The 20076-nt window shown below is 51.2% G+C and overlaps 7 protein-coding genes across 7 annotated transcripts; 3 read left to right on the forward strand and 4 right to left on the reverse strand.

The window, feature by feature from the left end:
- Window positions 1–16: 16 nt before the first annotated feature.
- CTAM01_02095 (alcohol dehydrogenase GroES-like domain-containing protein) lies at window positions 17–1485 on the reverse strand (the record flags this gene model as incomplete). Its single annotated transcript, XM_060518134.1, has 7 exons — window positions 17–113; window positions 215–307; window positions 373–401; window positions 457–1018; window positions 1072–1218; window positions 1276–1330; window positions 1404–1485. 7 exons carry the CDS (start codon window positions 1483–1485, stop codon window positions 17–19), a joined length of 1065 nt encoding a protein of 354 aa, XP_060387668.1.
- A 4318-nt stretch (window positions 1486–5803) lies between these two features.
- CTAM01_02096 (uncharacterized protein) lies at window positions 5804–6115 on the reverse strand (the record flags this gene model as incomplete). Its single annotated transcript, XM_060518135.1, has 2 exons — window positions 5804–5962; window positions 6017–6115. 2 exons carry the CDS (start codon window positions 6113–6115, stop codon window positions 5804–5806), a joined length of 258 nt encoding a protein of 85 aa, XP_060387669.1.
- A 2680-nt stretch (window positions 6116–8795) lies between these two features.
- On the forward strand, window positions 8796–10202 carry CTAM01_02097 (C2H2 type zinc finger protein; the record flags this gene model as incomplete). Its single annotated transcript, XM_060518136.1, has 1 exon — window positions 8796–10202. One exon carries the CDS (start codon window positions 8796–8798, stop codon window positions 10200–10202), a length of 1407 nt encoding a protein of 468 aa, XP_060387670.1.
- Window positions 10203–11315: 1113 nt separating this feature from the next.
- CTAM01_02098 (PALB protein) lies at window positions 11316–14147 on the reverse strand (the record flags this gene model as incomplete). The annotated part of the gene is made up of 5 exons (XM_060518137.1): window positions 11316–12963; window positions 13037–13350; window positions 13410–13590; window positions 13670–14052; window positions 14130–14147. The coding sequence occupies 5 exons, from the start codon at window positions 14145–14147 to the stop codon at window positions 11316–11318; spliced, it is 2544 nt and encodes an 847-aa protein (XP_060387671.1).
- A 1775-nt stretch (window positions 14148–15922) lies between these two features.
- Window positions 15923–16298, reverse strand: CTAM01_02099 (uncharacterized protein; the record flags this gene model as incomplete). Its single annotated transcript, XM_060518138.1, has 2 exons — window positions 15923–16051; window positions 16179–16298. 2 exons carry the CDS (start codon window positions 16296–16298, stop codon window positions 15923–15925), a joined length of 249 nt encoding a protein of 82 aa, XP_060387672.1.
- A 113-nt stretch (window positions 16299–16411) lies between these two features.
- Window positions 16412–17688, forward strand: CTAM01_02100 (uncharacterized protein; the record flags this gene model as incomplete). The annotated part of the gene is made up of 4 exons (XM_060518139.1): window positions 16412–16515; window positions 16644–17200; window positions 17271–17508; window positions 17568–17688. 4 exons carry the CDS (start codon window positions 16412–16414, stop codon window positions 17686–17688), a joined length of 1020 nt encoding a protein of 339 aa, XP_060387673.1.
- An 856-nt stretch (window positions 17689–18544) lies between these two features.
- On the forward strand, window positions 18545–18986 carry CTAM01_02101 (60S ribosomal protein L29; the record flags this gene model as incomplete). The annotated part of the gene is made up of 4 exons (XM_060518140.1): window positions 18545–18551; window positions 18625–18676; window positions 18766–18868; window positions 18951–18986. The coding sequence occupies 4 exons, from the start codon at window positions 18545–18547 to the stop codon at window positions 18984–18986; spliced, it is 198 nt and encodes a 65-aa protein (XP_060387674.1).
- Between the last annotated feature and the right edge of the window lie 1090 nt (window positions 18987–20076).

The raw sequence follows: 20076 nt of genomic DNA on the forward strand, positions 1-20076 counted from the left end.
GAGTTTGTGCTTTCAATCAAGGAGTGAAAATAACTTTCTGGACCTTCATCTGATCGAACAATGCATATCCCTCAACCGCCTCGCTCAATGGCATAATGCGGTCGAACATAAACCTAATCAATGTCAGTTCCCGGACGAGGATAAGTGAGGGCGCGAATGTGTGCTCCCAATGGCGCGGGAATAAACCGAGCCATGCGGCATGGTCAGCACTCACCCAAGTTTGTCCTGCTTCTTCTCCAAGAGGGCGAGAGCCTCGGGGAAGATGGCCCGGACAGGACATCGACCCATCTGCAGCCTTAGGTTCTTGCTATGGAGGCAGTCAGCACCTTTCAGGCCACCAAACCTCCGCATAGTTGTCAATATCACACTCACCCATACGCTTCGGTACCGGTCCATGGAATCTAATCATGTGTCAGTAAGACGAACCGCAGCCTCGAAATTTAGATCGATACGGACCTCGCCATTATGGACGCCAATGCTAGCAATGACACCAAATGGCCTGATGATGTCGAAGGCAGTTCTAAGAGCTGGGCTCAGACCGACAACCTCAATAACGACATCAGCTCCGCGGCCATCAGTCACCTCCTTGATCCGCTTCTCCATGCCTGCACGATCAGTCTTGAAGTTCAAGGGCTCGGCTCCGAGGCCTCTAGCAAGCTCTAGGCGACTGTCTACGCTGTCAATGGCAAAAAGATGCTTGGGACGGTACTCGAGCGCCGAAATCACGGCACAAAGGCCGACGGGTCCGCAACCAATGACAACGGCGGTGGCGTTTGATCTCTCTTCTTCCTTGAGCAAGTTGAAGCCAGATTTGGCGCCGAAGAAGCCGGTTGGGAAGATATCGGCCATGAGAACCAGAGCATTGTCGGAGATGGTGGTTGGAGCCTTCATGGCGGTTCCGTCGGCATCAGGGATACGCACGTATTCGGCCTGACCGCCATCCAGCGCACCGCAGCCAAAGAGCTTGCTACGAGCGCAACGGGATGTGTACCCGTTCTTGCAATAGAAGCAATTCATGCTAGAGAACCATGTTGGAGGTTTATTCGGCACGGGAGAGTGAAGAGGACTTACCACGACGAGGTGAAGGGAGAGACAACCCTGTCACCAATGTTCAAGGAGGTCACAGCGGCGCCTTTTTCAATAACCGTACCGGTGAACTCATGGCCCATGATGAAGCCTGTCTCAGATGGCTGGTGGCCGCGGAAAACATGCAGTTCTCTAAGATTTGTGTGAGAAGGAAGGAAAAGGAGCACGGTGGACTAAGGAGTGCCTCACGAGCCGCACAGAGCCGTTGCCTGCACCTTGACGATTACGTCGCCATCGTCTTGGACTATGGAACTGGTCAGTGACAACTGGAAGCTGACATGAAGCTCACCGGGGAGCAGAAAGATGGGCAAGCGAACCGGTAGGGATGGGGCGTTGCTCGACGGATACAGATCGCGGTCCGTTGAAGACAACGGCGCGCATGGTTCCTGAGGTAGACATTGCGGGGGTTTGTTCGGATGGGTTTGGAAGTAGATCACAGTGAAGGCGTTGATTGAGATACGAGAGCTCTCAGATGGGAATGTTTGGAAATCTCCAGGGGTTGTGGCAGTCTCAGCAGAGGTAATGAGGAGCAACAAGAAGCCGAGGCACGCAGCCAGAAACACAGTCGTATTGGTCCTCGGTGATGCTGGATGATGTGGTTGTGAGGTGTGGTGAGGCACAGTTTGTATGCACGCCGGGCCAATCACCTCGCCCCCGCTCCCATTGCCGTTCATCGGAGCATCACTGTGCGAGCGAGTGCGTACACAGGGCGGGCAGTTGACGTGCACGAATAGAGATGAAGTGAAAAAGAGGATTAAAATCTGCCTACCCCGCGCAATTACCTAAGGCGGTTTTGTATCGGAGTAGTTTGCGCTTTCGCCAGACATGTCGTGGAAAGTAAGTGATGAAGTGAATGAACCCCTTCCGTGGCAGCAAGTATCGTAGCGTAAGATCGACATGGCATATCTTGAGTACAGTTTCTCGTAGAAGTCGACCGACAATCACTAGATAGGAATCACAAGTGCGGAAAGTAGGTTAGAGGCTATGGCCGCTCTGCTCTGTATGAATATAGTTCCTACAATGGAATGTAATGTCTGACCCTAGCATTCTGTTTTATGCGTTAGATTGTTCCTCGTCAGATAAAGGTGAAGATGCAAATCAGGCTTGACAAAGTCGCAGAGGGCGTTAGGTTGATGGCTGCGGCTCATATTGATTGACTCGGCGGGCAAGGGAAGCAGGATGCGTTAGATCTAAGTTGACTTGCCGCGGTCCCGAGTCTAAGTGCCCGGCACCATAATGAGAATAAAACACAGGGGTATTATTCATGCTAGGAGAGACTCTCGCGTTATCTGGGTCGATGTCCAATGAGGGTTCCAATAAAGTACCTGTGGATAAGTAAGATAGCGCACATGGCCGATGGGTGGACCTACTGTGTAGATAGTGAGGTACACGACGGATACCCCAAGTACCTAGAAAGTTGACAGACCAGCCGTCTGACAGCTCGCAACCTTGAAGAGGGCTGGAATGGTTGGCGCCTTCTAGAAACTTACCTTGGGGTGGCTTTCTATGCATACTACATGCCGTACCACGCGGGTGACGGATTTATCCGCCGCTCTTTCGAGCCAAACCTGCCACTTTAATAGCAAATAAAGGAATATATGGTAATTTTGTCTTTGGAGAAAAAGAAAAAAAAGGGGGCTTTTCTTTTTATAATTATATAATGTTCTATTCATTTTTTGAGCTTATTAGGTATTGAATAAACCCTTGGGATAAGGAGAGAGCTTGAGAAAAGCGGCGGATGGATGTGTCACCTGCGTGCGTACCTAGGCGTACCTAGGGGTGGTGGATAGCGGCCCTGCCACCCTGAGCCAGATCCCCCGCTCGTACGTGCCACCACCTCTGTCTAAAAATCGGGGACCACTTTGCTGAAGAACCCCTCGTCTGGGGTAAGACGGGTAAGGTAGGGGGCAAAAGTCCCTCTTATCGCCGGTCGGGGAACAGAAGACGTCTTGGGATGCCAACGTCTTGGCCACAAAAGAGGACGTGACGGGGCTAGACGGTCGGTTTCGTCCTGTTCGTATTGCGTGAGTAAAATTGCATCCTCTTCGTTGGTACGGAGGATTGGGTGTAGTGATGGTGTCTGTTGATGACAGAAGGACGATCCCTAAGTTTCCTTGAAATATCCATACACTAAGATATGCTCCATTGCTAACGTCCCGTGGTTGTGGAAAGGAAGGGAGATAAGGGAAATACCGAGCCCAGCGTTTACATATGACACCCGACACCAAATGGAGTTTTGTAACTACCGGTTCAAGAACAGACTGGTGCCATTACCTTGTTGCAATTCTGGCATGTAATTTTTCTTTAATCTTGGATATAGTGTGCTCTTGGATATAGTGTGCTGATTTCTCCTGAGTGAGGTACGTCTGCGCCTCCGCCCTTTTAAAGTAACGGGGCCAAAAAAATGCCCATAATTATATATTAAATGGTTATACTATTATAATACTTATATAACGCTATTAAATAAGTCTTTATTATAAAAATAAATTTATTTACTTTATTATTTGTCTAATTATTAATATTATATAAGTACATTATATATTATATTAATTTATAGTTCTTATTAAATATTATGTATATTAATTATATAAGTAATACTACTTTTATAAGCTTATATAAGTAATAGAAAGTATTAGAAAGTAACGGAATATACTAGAATTCTTTTTAGACAGAATTACGTCTTATAATTATATATTTATTTACATATATGCTTATCAATTTATTTATAATCAATAAGCTATAAAAATTTTTTGTAAAAAGCTTTTATATTTATATATAGGCGTATATTTACGCTTATTTTCTCTATAGTTATATTTTCTTTTTATTTTTTTATAAATATTCACTTTTTTGTATTTTTTATAAGAATATTTTATATTACTATATTTAAGCTATCTAAACTAAAAATAGAAATATTAAAAAAAGTTATTATTAATTAAATATAAAGAATTCAAAACATAAGATTTGTTTTTTGAAAAAACTTTCAATATGTTATAATAATTAAGTTATTAATATTTTGAATTTAATTAATATTAATAATTAGTGATCATTATAGCCAGTTATAATTAATTATTTAGTTTATTTTATAATAAAAACTAAATATTGATACTAATAAACTAGCTTATTTATAAAGGCAAAGATGGCCCCTAATGAGGCAGGCCGGACCCCAAAGGGTTATAGTAGAATAAATTGCTTGAATTACTACGTTCTTGCGAATAGGACTCCTGAGTGAGGTACGTGGGAAGGAGACATGGAGATGGGTGGAATGTTGCGACTTGTGCAGAGTAGTAGCTCAGCGTCAAGGTAGCTAGCTAGTCCCCCATCCCATTGAAAGCTAACAAGTAAGGTATAGGTACTTTACTCCGCAAAGAAGAGAAGTAGCGAAAAGAAGGGTCCCCTTGCTTGACCGCCTTGGACTTGGCCAATGAGGCAGCCCGAGTCAGCTCGCTCTAGGCCGATTGCATGTATAGATGATTGAGGCTTAGAGGCTTAGCGGCTTGGACGCATGGATCAATCACGGGCAATGGTGGCATGGGAAGGGGGACTCTGGAGGGTTCTATTGAACGATTGGACAGAACAGAGCAAAGTGGGCTCAGTCTTAGTTGATGCAGCGAGTGGCAGGTCTTCGATGCGAAGGAAGGTTGGTGAGGGGTTAATGTTGGACTTGGCTTGGAGAGGAGCCCATCTAGTGTGGGGTAATAACGAACGATGCCGAGAGGTAAGGTATCCGTCCGAATAGTTGCACACCAGCCCGACATCTTGGTCTGCACTGATGTACCTAAGGGAAGCAGTAGACGATAGGTAAACAATTCCGCCGATCGGTTGATTGAAGACGAGGCAAATTTTGAGTTGTTGAAGCGGAAGGGGAAAAGAAAACCCGAGAGAGAAAATAACAATCATCCACGCCTAGGGTTGCCTAGCAGAGTTCGAACTTGCAGATCAATAAGGTGAGTGTGGTTAGGTGCAAGACTAACGCGCGGGGATGGCTCAGCGGATGACTTGATGTTTTGGTCAAGTGTTTGTTGACTTGGATACACACACACGAACACACACACACACACACACACACTAGGCACCCACCCTCTTCGTCCAAATCGTTCCATTCCAGTTCCAAGGTTCATATTTCCTCAAGCCAAGGCCGCACTGTAAACCTGCGATTTGGAAAGGCGAGTTGACGGAAACATTGCCGGAGCTTTGCAGAAGAAAGTGAAGAGCAAGAAAGGGTGGGTAGACAGGAATCGTCAGGTGCGGTGACTCGTGAAGCGAACCAGAGTGTACAGAATCAGGTAGGGCTTTCCAAGTTCCAGCTTGGGCCTGGCCCGATGGCGACCAGTGACCAGCACTGATCAGGGACATGGCCCCCATGCCTCGGATTGAGCCTCCACTTCCGTCCCATTCGTCCATCCATTACATTGGGTGCGGCTAATTGTCATTGACAAAGGTAACTCCCGCTCGTACAGTGATAGTGTACAAGTTGTTGCGAACTTGCAAAATACCAAGACCTGCGGAAAGGGCCTCGCCCAAGAATAGAGATTACGGAGTACCTAGGCATTAGTGATCTGTCAACCGAATTGGGTGAAAACTCCACGGGCTTCATTCTCCATGTATGGACTACCTAGGGTAGAATGCTCTGTCTATAGCTCAACCTCATGTGCCACGTACGGAGTAGGTACCTCGTGCGTAGTACCTGCCGCATTCCTTGGGGATGCCCCGGTCATTGTCAGCCTTCATTTCCTCCGCGATCCGTCTTGTGCTCGTCCACCAGCCACCGGCTTTCTTGCACTTTTTCCACAATGGTCTCGTTTCGTTCCTTGTGGCCTTTGCGCATGATGCTGTTTTTCAGTGGACCATGGGCTTGCGGTGCCGTGTTTCCGCGACTCTGCATTGCTCAAAGTCAACCAAAGGATGAAAACAATGACGGAAGGCTGACTACCTGACTGTCCTCCCAATCTTCCGAAGGGGGGAAAATGACGCTTTCCCCCAAGGTAAGATATAGTGAGATGCAGAAAGGGCATACGGATACAAAGGTCATCTTGCCGAGGGAAATTTCTTATCCGATGTAATTGCGAGGTTTTACTATACCGTACGCATAGAACCTGGCAGGATGGCTCTCCCCTCCTTCTCCAAGTTTTTTCCTTTGTGATAGTACTGCCGTCCGATCCTGCAGACTGTTCCATCCCATCTTGACCATCATTCGAAATGCGGTACCGGTACTTCGTCCCCTTCTGCCCATCCATGTATGGATTATACTTTCGAAGTCACTCCCCATAGAATGAAGTCTCCCCAGTCCGTCTAGGGTTCCCGCCGCGGCATTCTCATCCTTGCGCCTTTCAACAAGCATCTCGAGTGCCTGGGTGACCATTGATGCTGGGTGACAATCTGACAAGTGTAACATGGAAACCAGCTCTCTCGACTGCTTGTGGTAATGTCACTTGATGAGACTAAAAACCCTCTCTTTCCCCGCCTCCTATCATGCCCCCGCGCTAAACACAGATAAAGCGGTGCATGGCAAATTTGTGAGAAAACTGCTGGTCCAGGTTCTTGGTAACCTCTTAGCTCGGCGCTGAATCGATCCTGGGTCGTTCCTTGCCGAGATAAGCCCATCCGCCGCATCTACGACCGCAAGTAAGGCCGTTGGCGCCTAGTCAAGACTGTGATGATGCTCGCCCACGTCGAGGGCACGCCGCACAAGAGGGAGTGCGACGAAGATACCCTTGTTGAACCAGGCCGCCGTGTCTTTTTACTGAACATTGATGTGACATAGAGGCACGTCAATCTTACTCTTGCACATTTCATCGCATGAGGCCTTCACGCTCTTCAGCCTGCCTTGCAGCGCAGCCTGTAAATGCGAATACCTAGGAGCATTGCCCTGCTGGTCTCTCGGAACCGTTGTCGTGCCTCGCTCTGTATACAGTACCGATCAAACATGCTTGCCAGGCCCGGAAGTGAGGCGCAACGGGAACGCAACCAGGGACGGGGCCGGGAACAAATGAGTGAGAGGGAGACAGAGAGAGGGGGGGGGGGGGCAGCAGAGGAAGGGAAAGAGATAGAGAAGGAGGCAGAGAGAAGGAGGCAGAGAGAGAGACTGGACAAGCCTGCGGAGGAGGCAGGGAGGGCGGCTGAGAAAGGGGAAAAGGTACGTAGACTTGCACTTCATTACTGCCCGCTCCGTGTACCACCACCGAAATATCTCCAAGGCACTATACTATGTATGTGCCTTATTGCTTGTCCTTAGGTATCTGTACTTTGTACTACGCATGTAAAGCAACTCTTGTACCTCGACCTATGGACCGGTACTCCTGGGGCCTGCCTGATCTTTACTTAGCCTCATATTTCGAGGAATCCTTTCCCTTATTTCGTGCTCATAACCCTTAGTAAGTATCCCTACTCTTTGGATACCTGGGTAGATACCTCTCTTTACCCCGTCTCGCCATCTGAGGTGTGTAGTGTGCCCGCCATCCCTATGCGCGCTTCCGCCCATCCCATATCCACTTTCTTAGTGACTCGGCTTCTTCATCTCTTCTCGCCTCCACGTCCCCCCTCCTCCTTCCCCCAAAATCCGCTTTTGTTCATCGCTAGGGTCACGCGGTCCCTTGAATCTATCTGTGGCACTGGGCGAATCTCTCATACGCTTCCAAGAAATTATGCGCTAACAGTAAAGGACAGCCTCCCTCCCGCTGAATACCTTGGAGAAGCAAGAACCAGATGGGGACCTTTTTGCAACATGAACAACTCGCTCCTGTTTGACTCTGAGGTGCTGTTGTCGCGCCCCTCAATCTCTTTACCGCCTTCGTCTCTTACCTGGTTGTCTAAGGTAGACGAGACTGTTCATCTGTACCTCGCCCAAATTTTGTTACTTTTGTCACCTACCGTACGTACGGGTTCTTGACCTTACCTCATCGGCACCCCGTCCGACGACGGGCCAAGATACCTACCTACCTGTCCTCCAACCCGTCCGACCGACCGCTTCCACTACCGCTACCGCTGCCGCTGCCGCTCACTCAACTTGTGTTCTACACCCGACTATTGCTGACCCTCGCTCGCCCTGCCTCGTGCATCCATCTGCATGGTTGCCGTCCCTGGGCGCCCTCTTTTATCCGTCAAAGAATCACGCACCCGACTGACTCCCGCGCTTGCTCCTCATTCTCCCCACACCCCCTGCTCGAGGCCACACCGACCTCCGTCTTTGACATCCAAACGTCGCCGCATCCCATCCTCCAACTCCCGGCCGCCCTCCATCTTTCAGTCCGCTCTTCCTCCCAGTCCTCCTACCTGCACCTGCATATCACCTTCTCGACTCCCTCATCGGCTGCTTTCTCCCGGAGTCCACGACGGCGGCGATAGCTGTCTCGGGGCCGACTTCTCGCGACGTGCATTACTCCCTCTATCACTTGCCGACTTCATCGTCCTCGAAGCGACGTTGTCTTTGTCGCTCCCCTCGGCCCCAACAGCTGCCGCCTTGCGCAAAAAGGGACCATAGCAGCGCAACCTACTGATACCCCGTGGCGCCTCGCGACCATCGTTTTCTACTTACCGCCCCTCCAAAGTCGACCCTTCCTTCGCCGCTGTTACCGTCAGTTTTACGACAACCGTTCTGGCCGTCTCTGTCGCTAGCCACCCGTCGTTGCTGCGACCCTTACCCTGCAACTTGCCCCATGGCGGCTTGATATCGCTTGCGCTGTGAGCCACGACACTCTCCGGTAGCGACAACTATGACTGCGTCGGCTGTTCAAAGCCACATGCACCACACAGCTGCGAGCGACTGTTACGACCCCGATGACGTCCTCCCTCACGATAGCCCCCAAATGCAAGCTCACCGCCCCAGGCTACAGCCCTCACCCAGTCCTCCGCCTGCTCTGAGCCCTAGCCGAAAGTCGTTCCACGGTCGTCGCAAGGTCGAGCCCATTCAAGGCGATGCCGTGTTAGTGGCTCATCTCGGAAACGGCAGACAGCCAGACGTCGCCCAGGCCGCCGCTCTTGAACCCCTTGCCTCTGACAACGGATCCGAATCTGAGTCTTCTTCCCCAACCTCTCCTGAGCGCGACATGGACAAATCGGCGGAACCTTTCGATCTCAAGATTCTCGCTGCCGGCGCCTTGGCTTTCACTTCACCTGGTGCTCCCGAGCCATCTGTCCCAGTTACCAATTCTACTGCTGGAGCACTCAAAATCGATCAATCGCGCTCAGGAGAGAGACCCCGGGTTCAACATGAGGCATTGCCTTTAGGTCCTGGCAGTCGGGAGTTGCCCATTCGCGATGATCGGCCAAGTCATGGCTTAGCTGCCCCAGCTGTCGTTTACTCTGCTGGGGACAAGTACACTTCTCGTCGTTCCGCGCCTAGTCTTTGCCAGGCCGAGGTCACGTCCCCGATGAGCCCTCCACAGTCTGCTCCCAGTGGTCTTCCTCCACTTCTGGACTCCCCCAAGTCCGATGGCAGCGGTCATGGTCCATTACCATCTATCAGATCCCAGCTTGGGGACTTGCAGCGCCTGGCAGATACTGCTAGAAGTCCTGAGCATGATCTGGGTTCTGCGCGACACACGGCTTCATATCCCCGGTCGCCACCAACCAATATCCCCCGACTACCCTCACTCGCCGGGCTTCCAATCGGTCACACATCACCTCCAATTTCGCCCAATGAAGGCTTTCGTAGAGACCACCCATCGCCTGCGCATCCTCTAGCCGTTGTCAGTCCTTACTACTACGCGTCTTCATCGAGCGGTGGCCATCACAGACAAAGTACCGACTATAGTAGCGGTACAGCAGAAACCCCGAGCACTGATCAGACCGCTTCAACGCCCGCCACGTCTGTGGCGGATCGAATGAGCATCGACGGTCTTACAAATCCTCAGGCAGGTTATGTCTGCACCTTCTCGGGATGCAACGCGGCACCATTCCAAACTCAGTACTTGCTCAACTCGCACGCGAATGTTCACTCATCTGCTCGACCACACTACTGCTCTGTCAAAGGCTGCCCTCGGAGTGAGGGTGGCAAAGGGTTCAAGAGAAAGAATGAGATGATCAGGCACGGGCTCGTTCACGAATCTCCGGGATATGTATGCCCTTTCTGTCCTGACCGAGAGCACAAGTATCCTCGGCCAGATAATCTTCAGAGGTAAGATGAATCCATATGTTTGTCACACATCCTGATCAATCTAAACCCCCCACAAACGCGTTGTCGCTGTCAGGTAGTTGATTTCGGCTGTGGACGTAACTAATTGAGTATGCAGACATGTTCGGGTACACCACGTGGATAAAGATAAGGACGATCCTGCTTTGCGGGATGTGTTGTCACAGAGACCAGATGGGCCAAATCGCGGCCGACGACGCAGAGGAGGACCTGTCTAATCAACTGAGCAATGTGCCATCTGGTACTTTTCACGTAAATACTTTTTTTTCTTCTCCTTTCCTCTTTTATGGGCTGTTCGGCACCGACGACATCTTGCCAGAATGTCGGAATGAGCATATAGGAGGTGGTTGATTGTACATAGTAGATGGATATTCGGAGTGACCAGATATCACTGTGATGCTTGGTTCTCCCCCCCTTGTTGGTCCTGAGAGGGGGAGACGAGCGAAGATTGGCAAAGTGGGTGACACCAACTCTTCGTTAGTTTTTGTCTTCGTTTTTCTTCTTCTTCTTTTCTTGTTCTTGGAGGAGGCGGCTGTCTCGGGCTGGTACTTGTTTTGGAGCTTATTTGAATTGGCACGGCACGAGTTCATGAATGGGGATTGTTTCTGCCTTTTTGTTACGAGGATTCTGGCGTTGCGGTGGATCATATACCACATTGACGAGTCGTCCGCGTCACGTCACGTTTTGTCCCTTCTTTTTATTCTTCTCTCCCTCTTTTCTCTTCTCTCTTGCTTGATGGGTGGTGGCCGGCGAGGAGAACGCAAACTCTCGAACAGTCTTTCACATGAGCCAACATAAACATCGTCTTCGATTCAAGCGGCAATTCAAGGGAAGATCCCTTTCTCATATTTGGTATTAGGGCATCTACTTGGCTTGTGGCCTTTCCCCTTTGCTTTTGTCTGCTTTTCAACCCGTCCACCCGAGAGATGGGTAAAGGAGGGAGGAGGAGGCAACGGAGAAGGATGAAGGGAGGGAGGCATCGCGGATTCGTAGTGAATTCTATGAGCAGGGCTTAGGTACCTACCAGACCACTAAAATTTCGCCTTCCACCTGTGGCGACGAACCGAAGCCTTTGGCTAGCCTCTCACCTGTGCCATGGCTACTAGGAATCGGTCATCTGCCATTCGCCAACGTGAACTGAGTTGTCGCTCAAAACCTCCACCTCGATGCTCTGGCGACCCTGCTGACTCCCAAGCCGCTCCACAATAAGCCATAATTTGTCTTGTCGAAGACGGTCGGGCTCAAGGTCGAACTCGGGTGTCCTGATAGCCATCGTCAGTTCCCGGAACTCGCCGGCCCCTGACATGGCGAGTACCGACTCCTGCGGCACCCGACCGTAGACGAGAGAAACGCGAACGGCCGTGGTAGAAATGGGCTGGTTGCTTCGCCCCGTCTGCAGCGGGCACCGCGCCACAACTTGGGCCCGGGACAACCGTGATACCGTGACCAGCGCTCGCCTACTCTCCTCTCCTTCGTTAAAGATGAAGGCTGGCGCCAGATTTCGCAAAAGGCCGGCTCTGTCGCTTAAAACGGGTTTGATCTGGCATTCCACCTGAGACCCTACCCGCATGCCAAAGTCGGCGAGCTGCCCCGGCTCCCACGTCGAGCACACAATGGTGTATGTGCCCGGTTCCAACAGAGGGACCTGAACAAGGGCATTGCCTCTCCGGTAGTCGCCAGAACTAGCCACAACATCCTTTACCCCGATCGACGTCACTCGTCTTCCGTGTGCCCATACCAGATCGACATGAATGGCTACCTCTCGGTCTCCTGACGAGAGAAGTATGGACAGAGGCGTGGCTTGGGGAACAGAGATGCTGAACTGCGGATTTTGAGAGTAGGTGATGGACGACGCATTGCCTCCAGCAGTTCTCCTGGACCAAGCACTCGACAGCTCTTGGTAGTGGCTCATGGCTTCCTCGGCTGGCTTGACTTCGAGTAGTGCCTTTGAGAAGAGAGTAAACGTACACGAATATTGATCCAGCGGGAGGTCTTGATGGGCCATGACAATGGTATAGGGCGTTCCGCTGCGAAGTTTGAACTTGGCGAGCGTTTGTGGCGAGTCAACATATGGGCCTTGATAGACAAAGCCCTCCCTCACCTGAACCTTTTTGCCCTCGCTCTCAAAGATGAAGATGCTCGTGAAGCCGAGTTGTCTCGATGCCGCTGCCAAGGAAGCTGATTTATTCCTTGCGATCTCCAGCTCCTCGTCTGCAAAGTGTCGACTGAGCAGAATCCACACGGTCTGTTCCGTATGTGACAGGACTGAGTATTGCGGATTGTGGGCAACAGAGGACGTCATGTTTTTGGTGGGCACGCGCCACGTAAAGTGGTGATCCTGCCTATGTGTGAACAGGTCCGGATTCCAGTTGAGATACATGGACTCGAAGTTCTGTGCAACGTCTTCCACTGATATCCAGAAGGACCCGACAGGCCTGGTAAGCTCAGAGGGCCTTGGCTCGATCGAGACCAATGTGTCTAATAACGACACAGCAGCCGTTTGCTCAACGATTCCAGATGAACCGACGCCTTTCCAGACCAGACCATCACACCACGGGTTCTTGACGAGTAAGCGACGGGCGCCGGGCGAGCTGTCAATCTCCAACACAGCATAGTCGTGCTCGCCTACAAGACCCAGGGCGTCTTCTTCCGACTGCGTCAAGCGACCGGTTCCTAGGGTCATGATCAAATTCCCGGCATGGTATGCCTCTTTGATGGAGTCCCATTCGCCCTCAACGTCTACATCTTCGCTACGTCTTAGCGTTAGTTCTCGCCGATAGTCGTCTCACCCCGGGCCGGGCTTACACGGCAGTCCCTACATACCTCTGCAAGAACAGCTGTTCAGGAATCCACCCCGTAATTACCCATAAATCGGTCCCCGAATTGCTGCCAGGGAAGTCGTACCCTCCGCGTACCTTCAAGTAAGCCTTTTCCAGCAAAGCTGGCCACAAGAGATTGGGGTTCTTGCGGTCGACAACGAACAAAGTGCGATTGTTCCGCGAGACAGGCAGCCGATCATCCACAACGACTTGTCTGAAGCAGCCATTAAAGTGCATGCGAAATATGTATTTGCCACTCTTGGAGATCATCGGCCGCCCCTTTTGGTGGTTGTAGGGGTACATGATGGAGCTTAGGATCTGATAAGACTGGTAAGCAAGCGCGGTCAACGGCATTCTGCGTACCACTATTGACTGACTGATTGTTGGCCACCTTGTAAAATCTTCATGGCGGCGCATAGACTGGCTACAACCGAGCAGTCGGTCGTGACATCCTGTACGAGATCGCACTCTTTTTCCGAGGCCATAAAGTCCTCGTCTACGTTATCGTCTCTCGCCTGGTCCACGGGCCGCTGCCATGCCTCGAGAATAGTTTCCTGCCTGGCGGACATTGTGTATTCTGCAGGGTCACTGGTTTACGAATGAGTTTTCGGCCGATTTGGCGGTTATGCGAACGTACGAGAAAACATTCTGGCCCTGAGATAGGGAGAAATTGTCAACATCAGGCTCAGCCTGCCATGGCGGAAAAATGTTGCCATGCAGTCGCGATGAGCGCAGAAGGATAGCCCTCTCGTTGGATGGGACATGGCGCACATGGCAGTTAGGATTAGAAGCAGAGGTGATGGTCGCAACCGTTGGCTGGGTCAGAGACGGGCTTGCAGTCTTGGGGGAAGACTTGAGCTTTTCGGCGAGAGAAATAAGTCCAGCGCACTTTTTCCTGAAACGAGAGCGGTCGGCTGGTGAAGTAGCTTCGTGTGCTGCCTTCATGTATAAGTCGGCCGCGGTAATGGCATGATTCAGCGCTTCACGGCCTGTCGATCTGGCGACAAGGGCCTCTTCTCTCTGGACACCGAGGCAACTCTGGTCAGCTGAGGCGGGTCTCTGTGTTGCGTCGCGGCGTGACTTGGAGACTCACTCACAATGGCTTTGGCTTCCATGCTTTCCGCTAACAAGCAGCTAATTGAAGCTGCATTCAGTCGTTAATGTCAAGTCGAGGCGAGAACACCGGTCGCGCGACTGGAATTGATTCAGGGAAACTAGCTTCCTATACAGGGAGTCGGAATCAAGATTTACTCAAGTCGCATGTCGAGGTCACGAGTAAGGTAGGCAGGTAGGTAGTCGATGCGTTGCGACCCGACACGGCGGGAAGCAAGGCGAGATTCGGGAAGAAAGCAAGTGGAGCGATGACAGGTTGAGTAGTAGGGCTCGGGTTTGTTGGCCGTGCCTCTCAAAACCGCCCGTGGCTCTACCTGCTATCTGATCACACCTTCCTCTGACTTTCTCTAACACCAGTCTTGACTCTGATTCCGGACCGAATGTTGTGTGGTTGGTATCATGAGCGCGGGCAATTATGGCTGAAAATGGGCGCGGGGAAGCAGTCGCAGTCTTAGCGCGAAATGCATTCGTCGTGGGGTGAGACGAAAGAGAGCGGGCACCAGATTGAGGCTGTGCAAAGCAAAACCCAAAAACGGTCCAGAGTCGATCGGCCAAGGGCCAGCCAAGTTGAAATGTTGAGACGGGCCCTAGGTGAAAGCTCTCGAGGCCAAGGACAGATGAAGCAAGACAAGCAGACTTTGTGGGCGTGATCGGAACGCGGAAGCGCAGAATCGCAGGAGAGTTCACTTCAATTCACACTTCAAGCCTGCCTACTTTCGTGTTCTGGCGGTTATGTCGAGTTGAACCAAGCCAGGCGCCCAAAGGAGCGGAGCAAGCGCCAAGCAGAGAATCAGAAGCGTCGATATCAAAGAGTTGGATTTAGTGAGGCAAGGCAGATTACCTAGGCCTTGGGAGCACGGTAAGATTGTGCCCATTCATCTGTTGGATGAGGGCAGCAGGACTGGACATTGGTACATACCATCTATCAGAATGGAATTTCCAGATAGATAGATACCTTAGCTTACCTAGATGTGGAGGTTCTTGGCTTGCTTGAACGACAGGTAAGGCACAGGACTGCTAATAGAACTTACCACATCTTACGTAAGGCACGTCCTGTAATCTGGGTTCTCGGAAACTGCTCAGGACTTACACGGGGATTGCAACCTAGATCATGGAGAACGGCACCTTGGACATTGTAATACTGCACTATTCCGTCGAGTTCCGAGTTAATTCAACTTCGTTAGTTCAACCCTTGGCAGGTTTTATTCAGTCGGGTTCTATTGGCATGAAGATGAGGACTTCTTGTAGATACCATGGGCCAAGCTGAGTGCCCGCGGTGCCGTATGTTAGAGAGTGGGCAGCTTTACATACCTGGATGTGTTGGCCAAATGAAACACTTGAAGCCAGACAGACTGTATCACCTCGGCACTGGGCCATCACCAACCTGCCTCTCATGTCGTCCCCCACCTCTTGGGCCGCTGGCCCCATTTCCCCGGCTGCTCCGCTCTCATATGGCCGATTTTGGCTACCTACCTTCAGAGAGTTCAAGGTCTCCGGCAACCATTCTTCAAAGCCAGTCACGTATTTGTATCGAGACTAACCCGTTGGTACGGATCCTTTATGCTGCTTCGCATCCATTAGCCTTCCGCACATTTTCACTCAAGATTCCTGCCTGCCGACGGTATCTTACCGGCACCTTGGTGTGCTTGCTTACCTTACCTCCCCTTAGCTTATAGTGCGGCGGTCTGTCACCAGGAAGTATTACCTACGGTAAGGTAGGTACCGTAAGGTAGGTAGCCATTGATTGTGCCGAAACCCCACCAGGTGACCTCACCGGTTAACCGAGCATATGGCGGCCCAGGCCTCTAGCGTCATCTCCAAGGGCCGAGGTCGACGACTCAAGTGCCAGTCCCGGCACCCGCGCAGGCGCAGTGGCCGGCACGTCAATCCCCATGGCCCATGGGCACTGAGAGCGGCCCTCTCAGTTTGGGCTATTCGTCCCAGAACCTTGAATCATATATCTAATCGTCGCCAATAACTTCTTGGACCATTCCTCGCGCTCGCGCATCTTCCCCATTGTTGCTGGTACTCACTGCTTGTCCGTTACCGTTCTCCGACCTGATCACTTCCCCTCCCGCCCTTTGCCTCGGATCTTGATCGGTGCAGAACCGCAACGCCGACGCCGACGCCGATATCGTCACCGTTACCGACATTGCGCGCAACGATTCCCTACTTGGGGCCCGATTATTCGACCAAACGCCTAACAGAGAACTTTGATCCGTGTGCCTGTTGACTGCTTCTTCAACCTGAACTCGGCAACAATACAATGGCTGCGCAGTCGAAATCAGCCTCCATCTCACCTTGGGGCAAGGCAGTTGCTGGCGCCTCCGGTGCTGTGCTCGCCAATGCTTTAGTCTACCCGCTTGACATGTGAGAGATACGATGCTGCCGCGATACCCACACCCTCACATATTTGTCTTCTCTACCGCCTCAAAGCCACTCTATGCTGTCGTATTCTTTCATAGAGATCGTCTTTGGCTAACCTCTCATCGTTGAAGCGTCAAGACGCGCCTACAGGTCCAAGTGAAATCGCAATCCGGCGCAGTAGCGACTGATCCCTCCGAACCTATCGAACCCCATTATTCGTCCACCTGGGATGCCCTGAGCAAAATTGTTGCTGACGATGGCGTCAAGGGCCTTTACGCCGGCATGAGTGGTTCTCTCCTTGGCGTCGCCTCTACCAATTTTGCATACTTTTACTGGTATTCCATTGTGCGCGCCCTCTACTTGCGTTCTGCCAAAACTTCGGCACCACCTTCGACACTCGTCGAGTTGAGTCTGGGCGCGATCGCTGGCGCTGTAGCCCAGCTCTGTACAATTCCTGTCGCCGTCATCACGACAAGGCAGCAAACCCAACGCAAGACCGAGAGGAAAGGTTTTGTCGACACTGCACGGGAAGTTATCGACGGAGAGGATGGGCTGTTCGGGCTCTGGAGGGGTCTTAAGGCTAGCTTGGTGCTCGTGGTGAATCCTGCAATCACTTACGGAGCTTACGAGAGGCTGAAAGAAGTCATCTTTCCTGGCAAGAATAACCTCAAGCCTTGGGAGGCATTCCGTACGTTATTGCACCCTCCAGGACTGCAAGGTTTTGACGGGGCCGGCTTTGGCTGATGATGATGATATAGTTCTTGGTGCTGCCTCCAAGTCACTCGCAACGATTGCCACACAGCCTCTCATTGTCGCAAAGGTAGGTTTGCAGTCTAGGCCGCCACCCGAAAGGAAGGGCAAGCCTTTCGGCAGCTTCATCGAGGTAATGAACTTCATCATGGAGCGAGAGGGTGTGTCTGGTCTCTTCAAGGGTATGGGGCCACAGATTCTCAAGGGCCTTCTTGTCCAGGGCATCCTCATGATGACAAAGGAGCGGTAAGCACGATGCTATTTGACTTGAAATATCCATCGTAAGGGTGCTAACTCGGGAATAGCATGGAGTTGTTGTTTGTCCTCTTCTTCCGCTACCTCAGGACGCTGAGGTCGAAGCGGCTGCAGGCTTTTACACGGAGTCCCGAAGTTATTCGCAGCGCATCTGCCATCAAACCTCTTTGAGAGAACGGTAGCGACATGCATACATCTGCCTAAGTAACCTCGTCAAGGAGCCAATGGCGGCTGGCCTTTCGACGTCATGTATAGCGAAATGAGATAATATCTCATAGGGTGTAGACTGTAGACAGAGTGGGCAAACTTATGGACTAATCTGTATGGTGACAAGGATAGAACACAAGAGCACTGTACGGTCACTACAAGAGGTTAGCACAGTAGAGATGACAACCGACAACTCAAGGTAGCTAGGATAGAGTAAAGCACGTTTCGATCCCCCAAATTTGCTCTTTGATGATATTCCTACGTGTCTTGGAAGTAGACAAGGTAATTTAGAATTATAACAGCATGACACACAAAAGTCCAGGAAACCCTTCGCGGTATGTGAATCAGAAATATGGTTATGTTTTCGTGACGATAGTCCGAAAGTGACATTGAAATATTCCAACCGATGAGAGGTAGGTATCTGTCTCGGTAGGTAAGGTGAGCGATGCTCCATGCAGTCATACCGGCAGTCCTGCCTACAATGACTTATCCGCACTGAATACTTAACAGACCTATCTTAGGTACTCAATTATGAAAACTGAGGTATAATTTTATACGGGTTGGAAAGCCTGACACACTCCATTCAATCATGTAAGGACCTACCTCAAATGGTGGCGCACTAGCGCGACGGGACTCAGCCACACCATGGCTCAGCAAGTTCATTAGGGCACAGATTTTCGACCCACAACACCGAAGAGCCTAGCATGCACCAAACCACCCCACGGCCAGCCTCGTTATCACAATACTCGAAATCCCCTCGACCGCATCACGAACTCCAGGCTTTAGTATTCAACGTTAGGGGCACCTTCCGACCGCAGCAATGGCCAGTAAGTCACGACGATTTGTTTCTGCGAGCCTTGTTGCTCGCACCGGGAGAGCTTAGCTAATTTCTGAGCGCAGAGTCCAAGAACTCCTCGCAGCACAACCAGTCGCGCAAGGCGCACCGCAACGGGTACGATTTCAAACCTCATTTCTGGCCCATGCCAACCGATTTCTGAGGTGTGCTTTTACTGACCATTTGTTCCTCTTCTTGCCGTGTAGTATCAAGAAGCCCAAGACGTCGAGATACCCTTCCCTCAAGGGAACTGACCCCAAGTTCCGCCGCAACCATCGTCACGCTCTGCACGGCACCATGAAGGCCCTGGTACGGATTGCCCCAAAGAACAGTTTACAAGGATTCTTGTTACACCGACCTCCACCGCGACGCTTGCTGACAAGTTTCACAGAAGGAGCTGAAGGAGGGCAAGCGCGAGACGGCATAGACAGGAAATTGGACGCATGGTTATTGGTCTCTTCTACAGCACGGCTGCGACGCATTGGGGCATCAGGGAATCAAATGGAACTGGCAATTAGGTTGAAAGAGCCAGCAAACGAATCAAGCACGATTTAACCCTCTCGGATACCGAACAAGCCGCGAAGGTCGGGCATATGCTGCTTCGAAATCCAAACGATGACACCCGACAAGAGAGATCGATGACTCTGCCAGGGGCGTGGTGACGGAATGATACATGCAGCAAGGCTCTACTATACGTCCATCAGCCGTGCCCCGATGGGTGAACTATGATGTGCGATATCAGGCCAGTTCAAGGATCACAACCAAGTAGATGAAAACCTTACGCCGACCTTCCACGGTCGCCCGACATCGAACGTGATTAATGAAAAACGGTCAACCCCGAGAATCTCCAGGGTCCCATGGGCTCTATTTGCCCCAGCGATCCAATATGTTTGGGTATCCAAGTCGGATACTTGCCTTGAATATTCAGGAACTTGCCTTGCTACGGTACGACGCTCTCCCCGTAAGTTCCGGATGGCCCAGCCGAGCAAGTTGTGAGATCGGATCGCGGGTCTATAATCCCAGTTTCGCTGCCTTGACTGTGGTACTTTCGCAATGACCAGGATGAAAAGGCCGTAAATGCTCAACATGAATTGATTGCCTCCATGGCTGACTTGCAACTCGGTAACTCAATACCAACTCATGAAGCTATTGGACACTTAACTGGCAAAGGGAGGGGCGTCATTCGTCGCTGGGGCAAAGTCGCATGCTGGCAGCTTAACAAAGCAACTCAGCAAGGAAGCTCAAAGAATCATCGCCAGTCAGCCTCGTTTCTTCAATCAGAGAGGCGTTCCGTCAATTCCACTTAACGACCTCACTACACACCTACGCATTGGCGTCTCTCTGATGGATCGGATCCTTGCCATGCCGTTCTCTCTTCTCTGTTTTTGCATGAGACAAGTAAAGGGGGTTGATGAAAAGAGCGGGGGAGGGGGATTTGGGGCGAGACGCGTACGTACCCTCTTGAAGGGTATCTAAAGTTAAAGTTGAAAATACCCGCCAATTGCGCCTTAATACCT

Source organism: Colletotrichum tamarilloi (genome assembly GCF_030869305.1).
Source record: "Colletotrichum tamarilloi strain Tom-12 chromosome Unknown Scaffold_4.1, whole genome shotgun sequence".
NCBI lineage: Eukaryota > Fungi > Ascomycota > Sordariomycetes > Glomerellales > Glomerellaceae > Colletotrichum > Colletotrichum tamarilloi.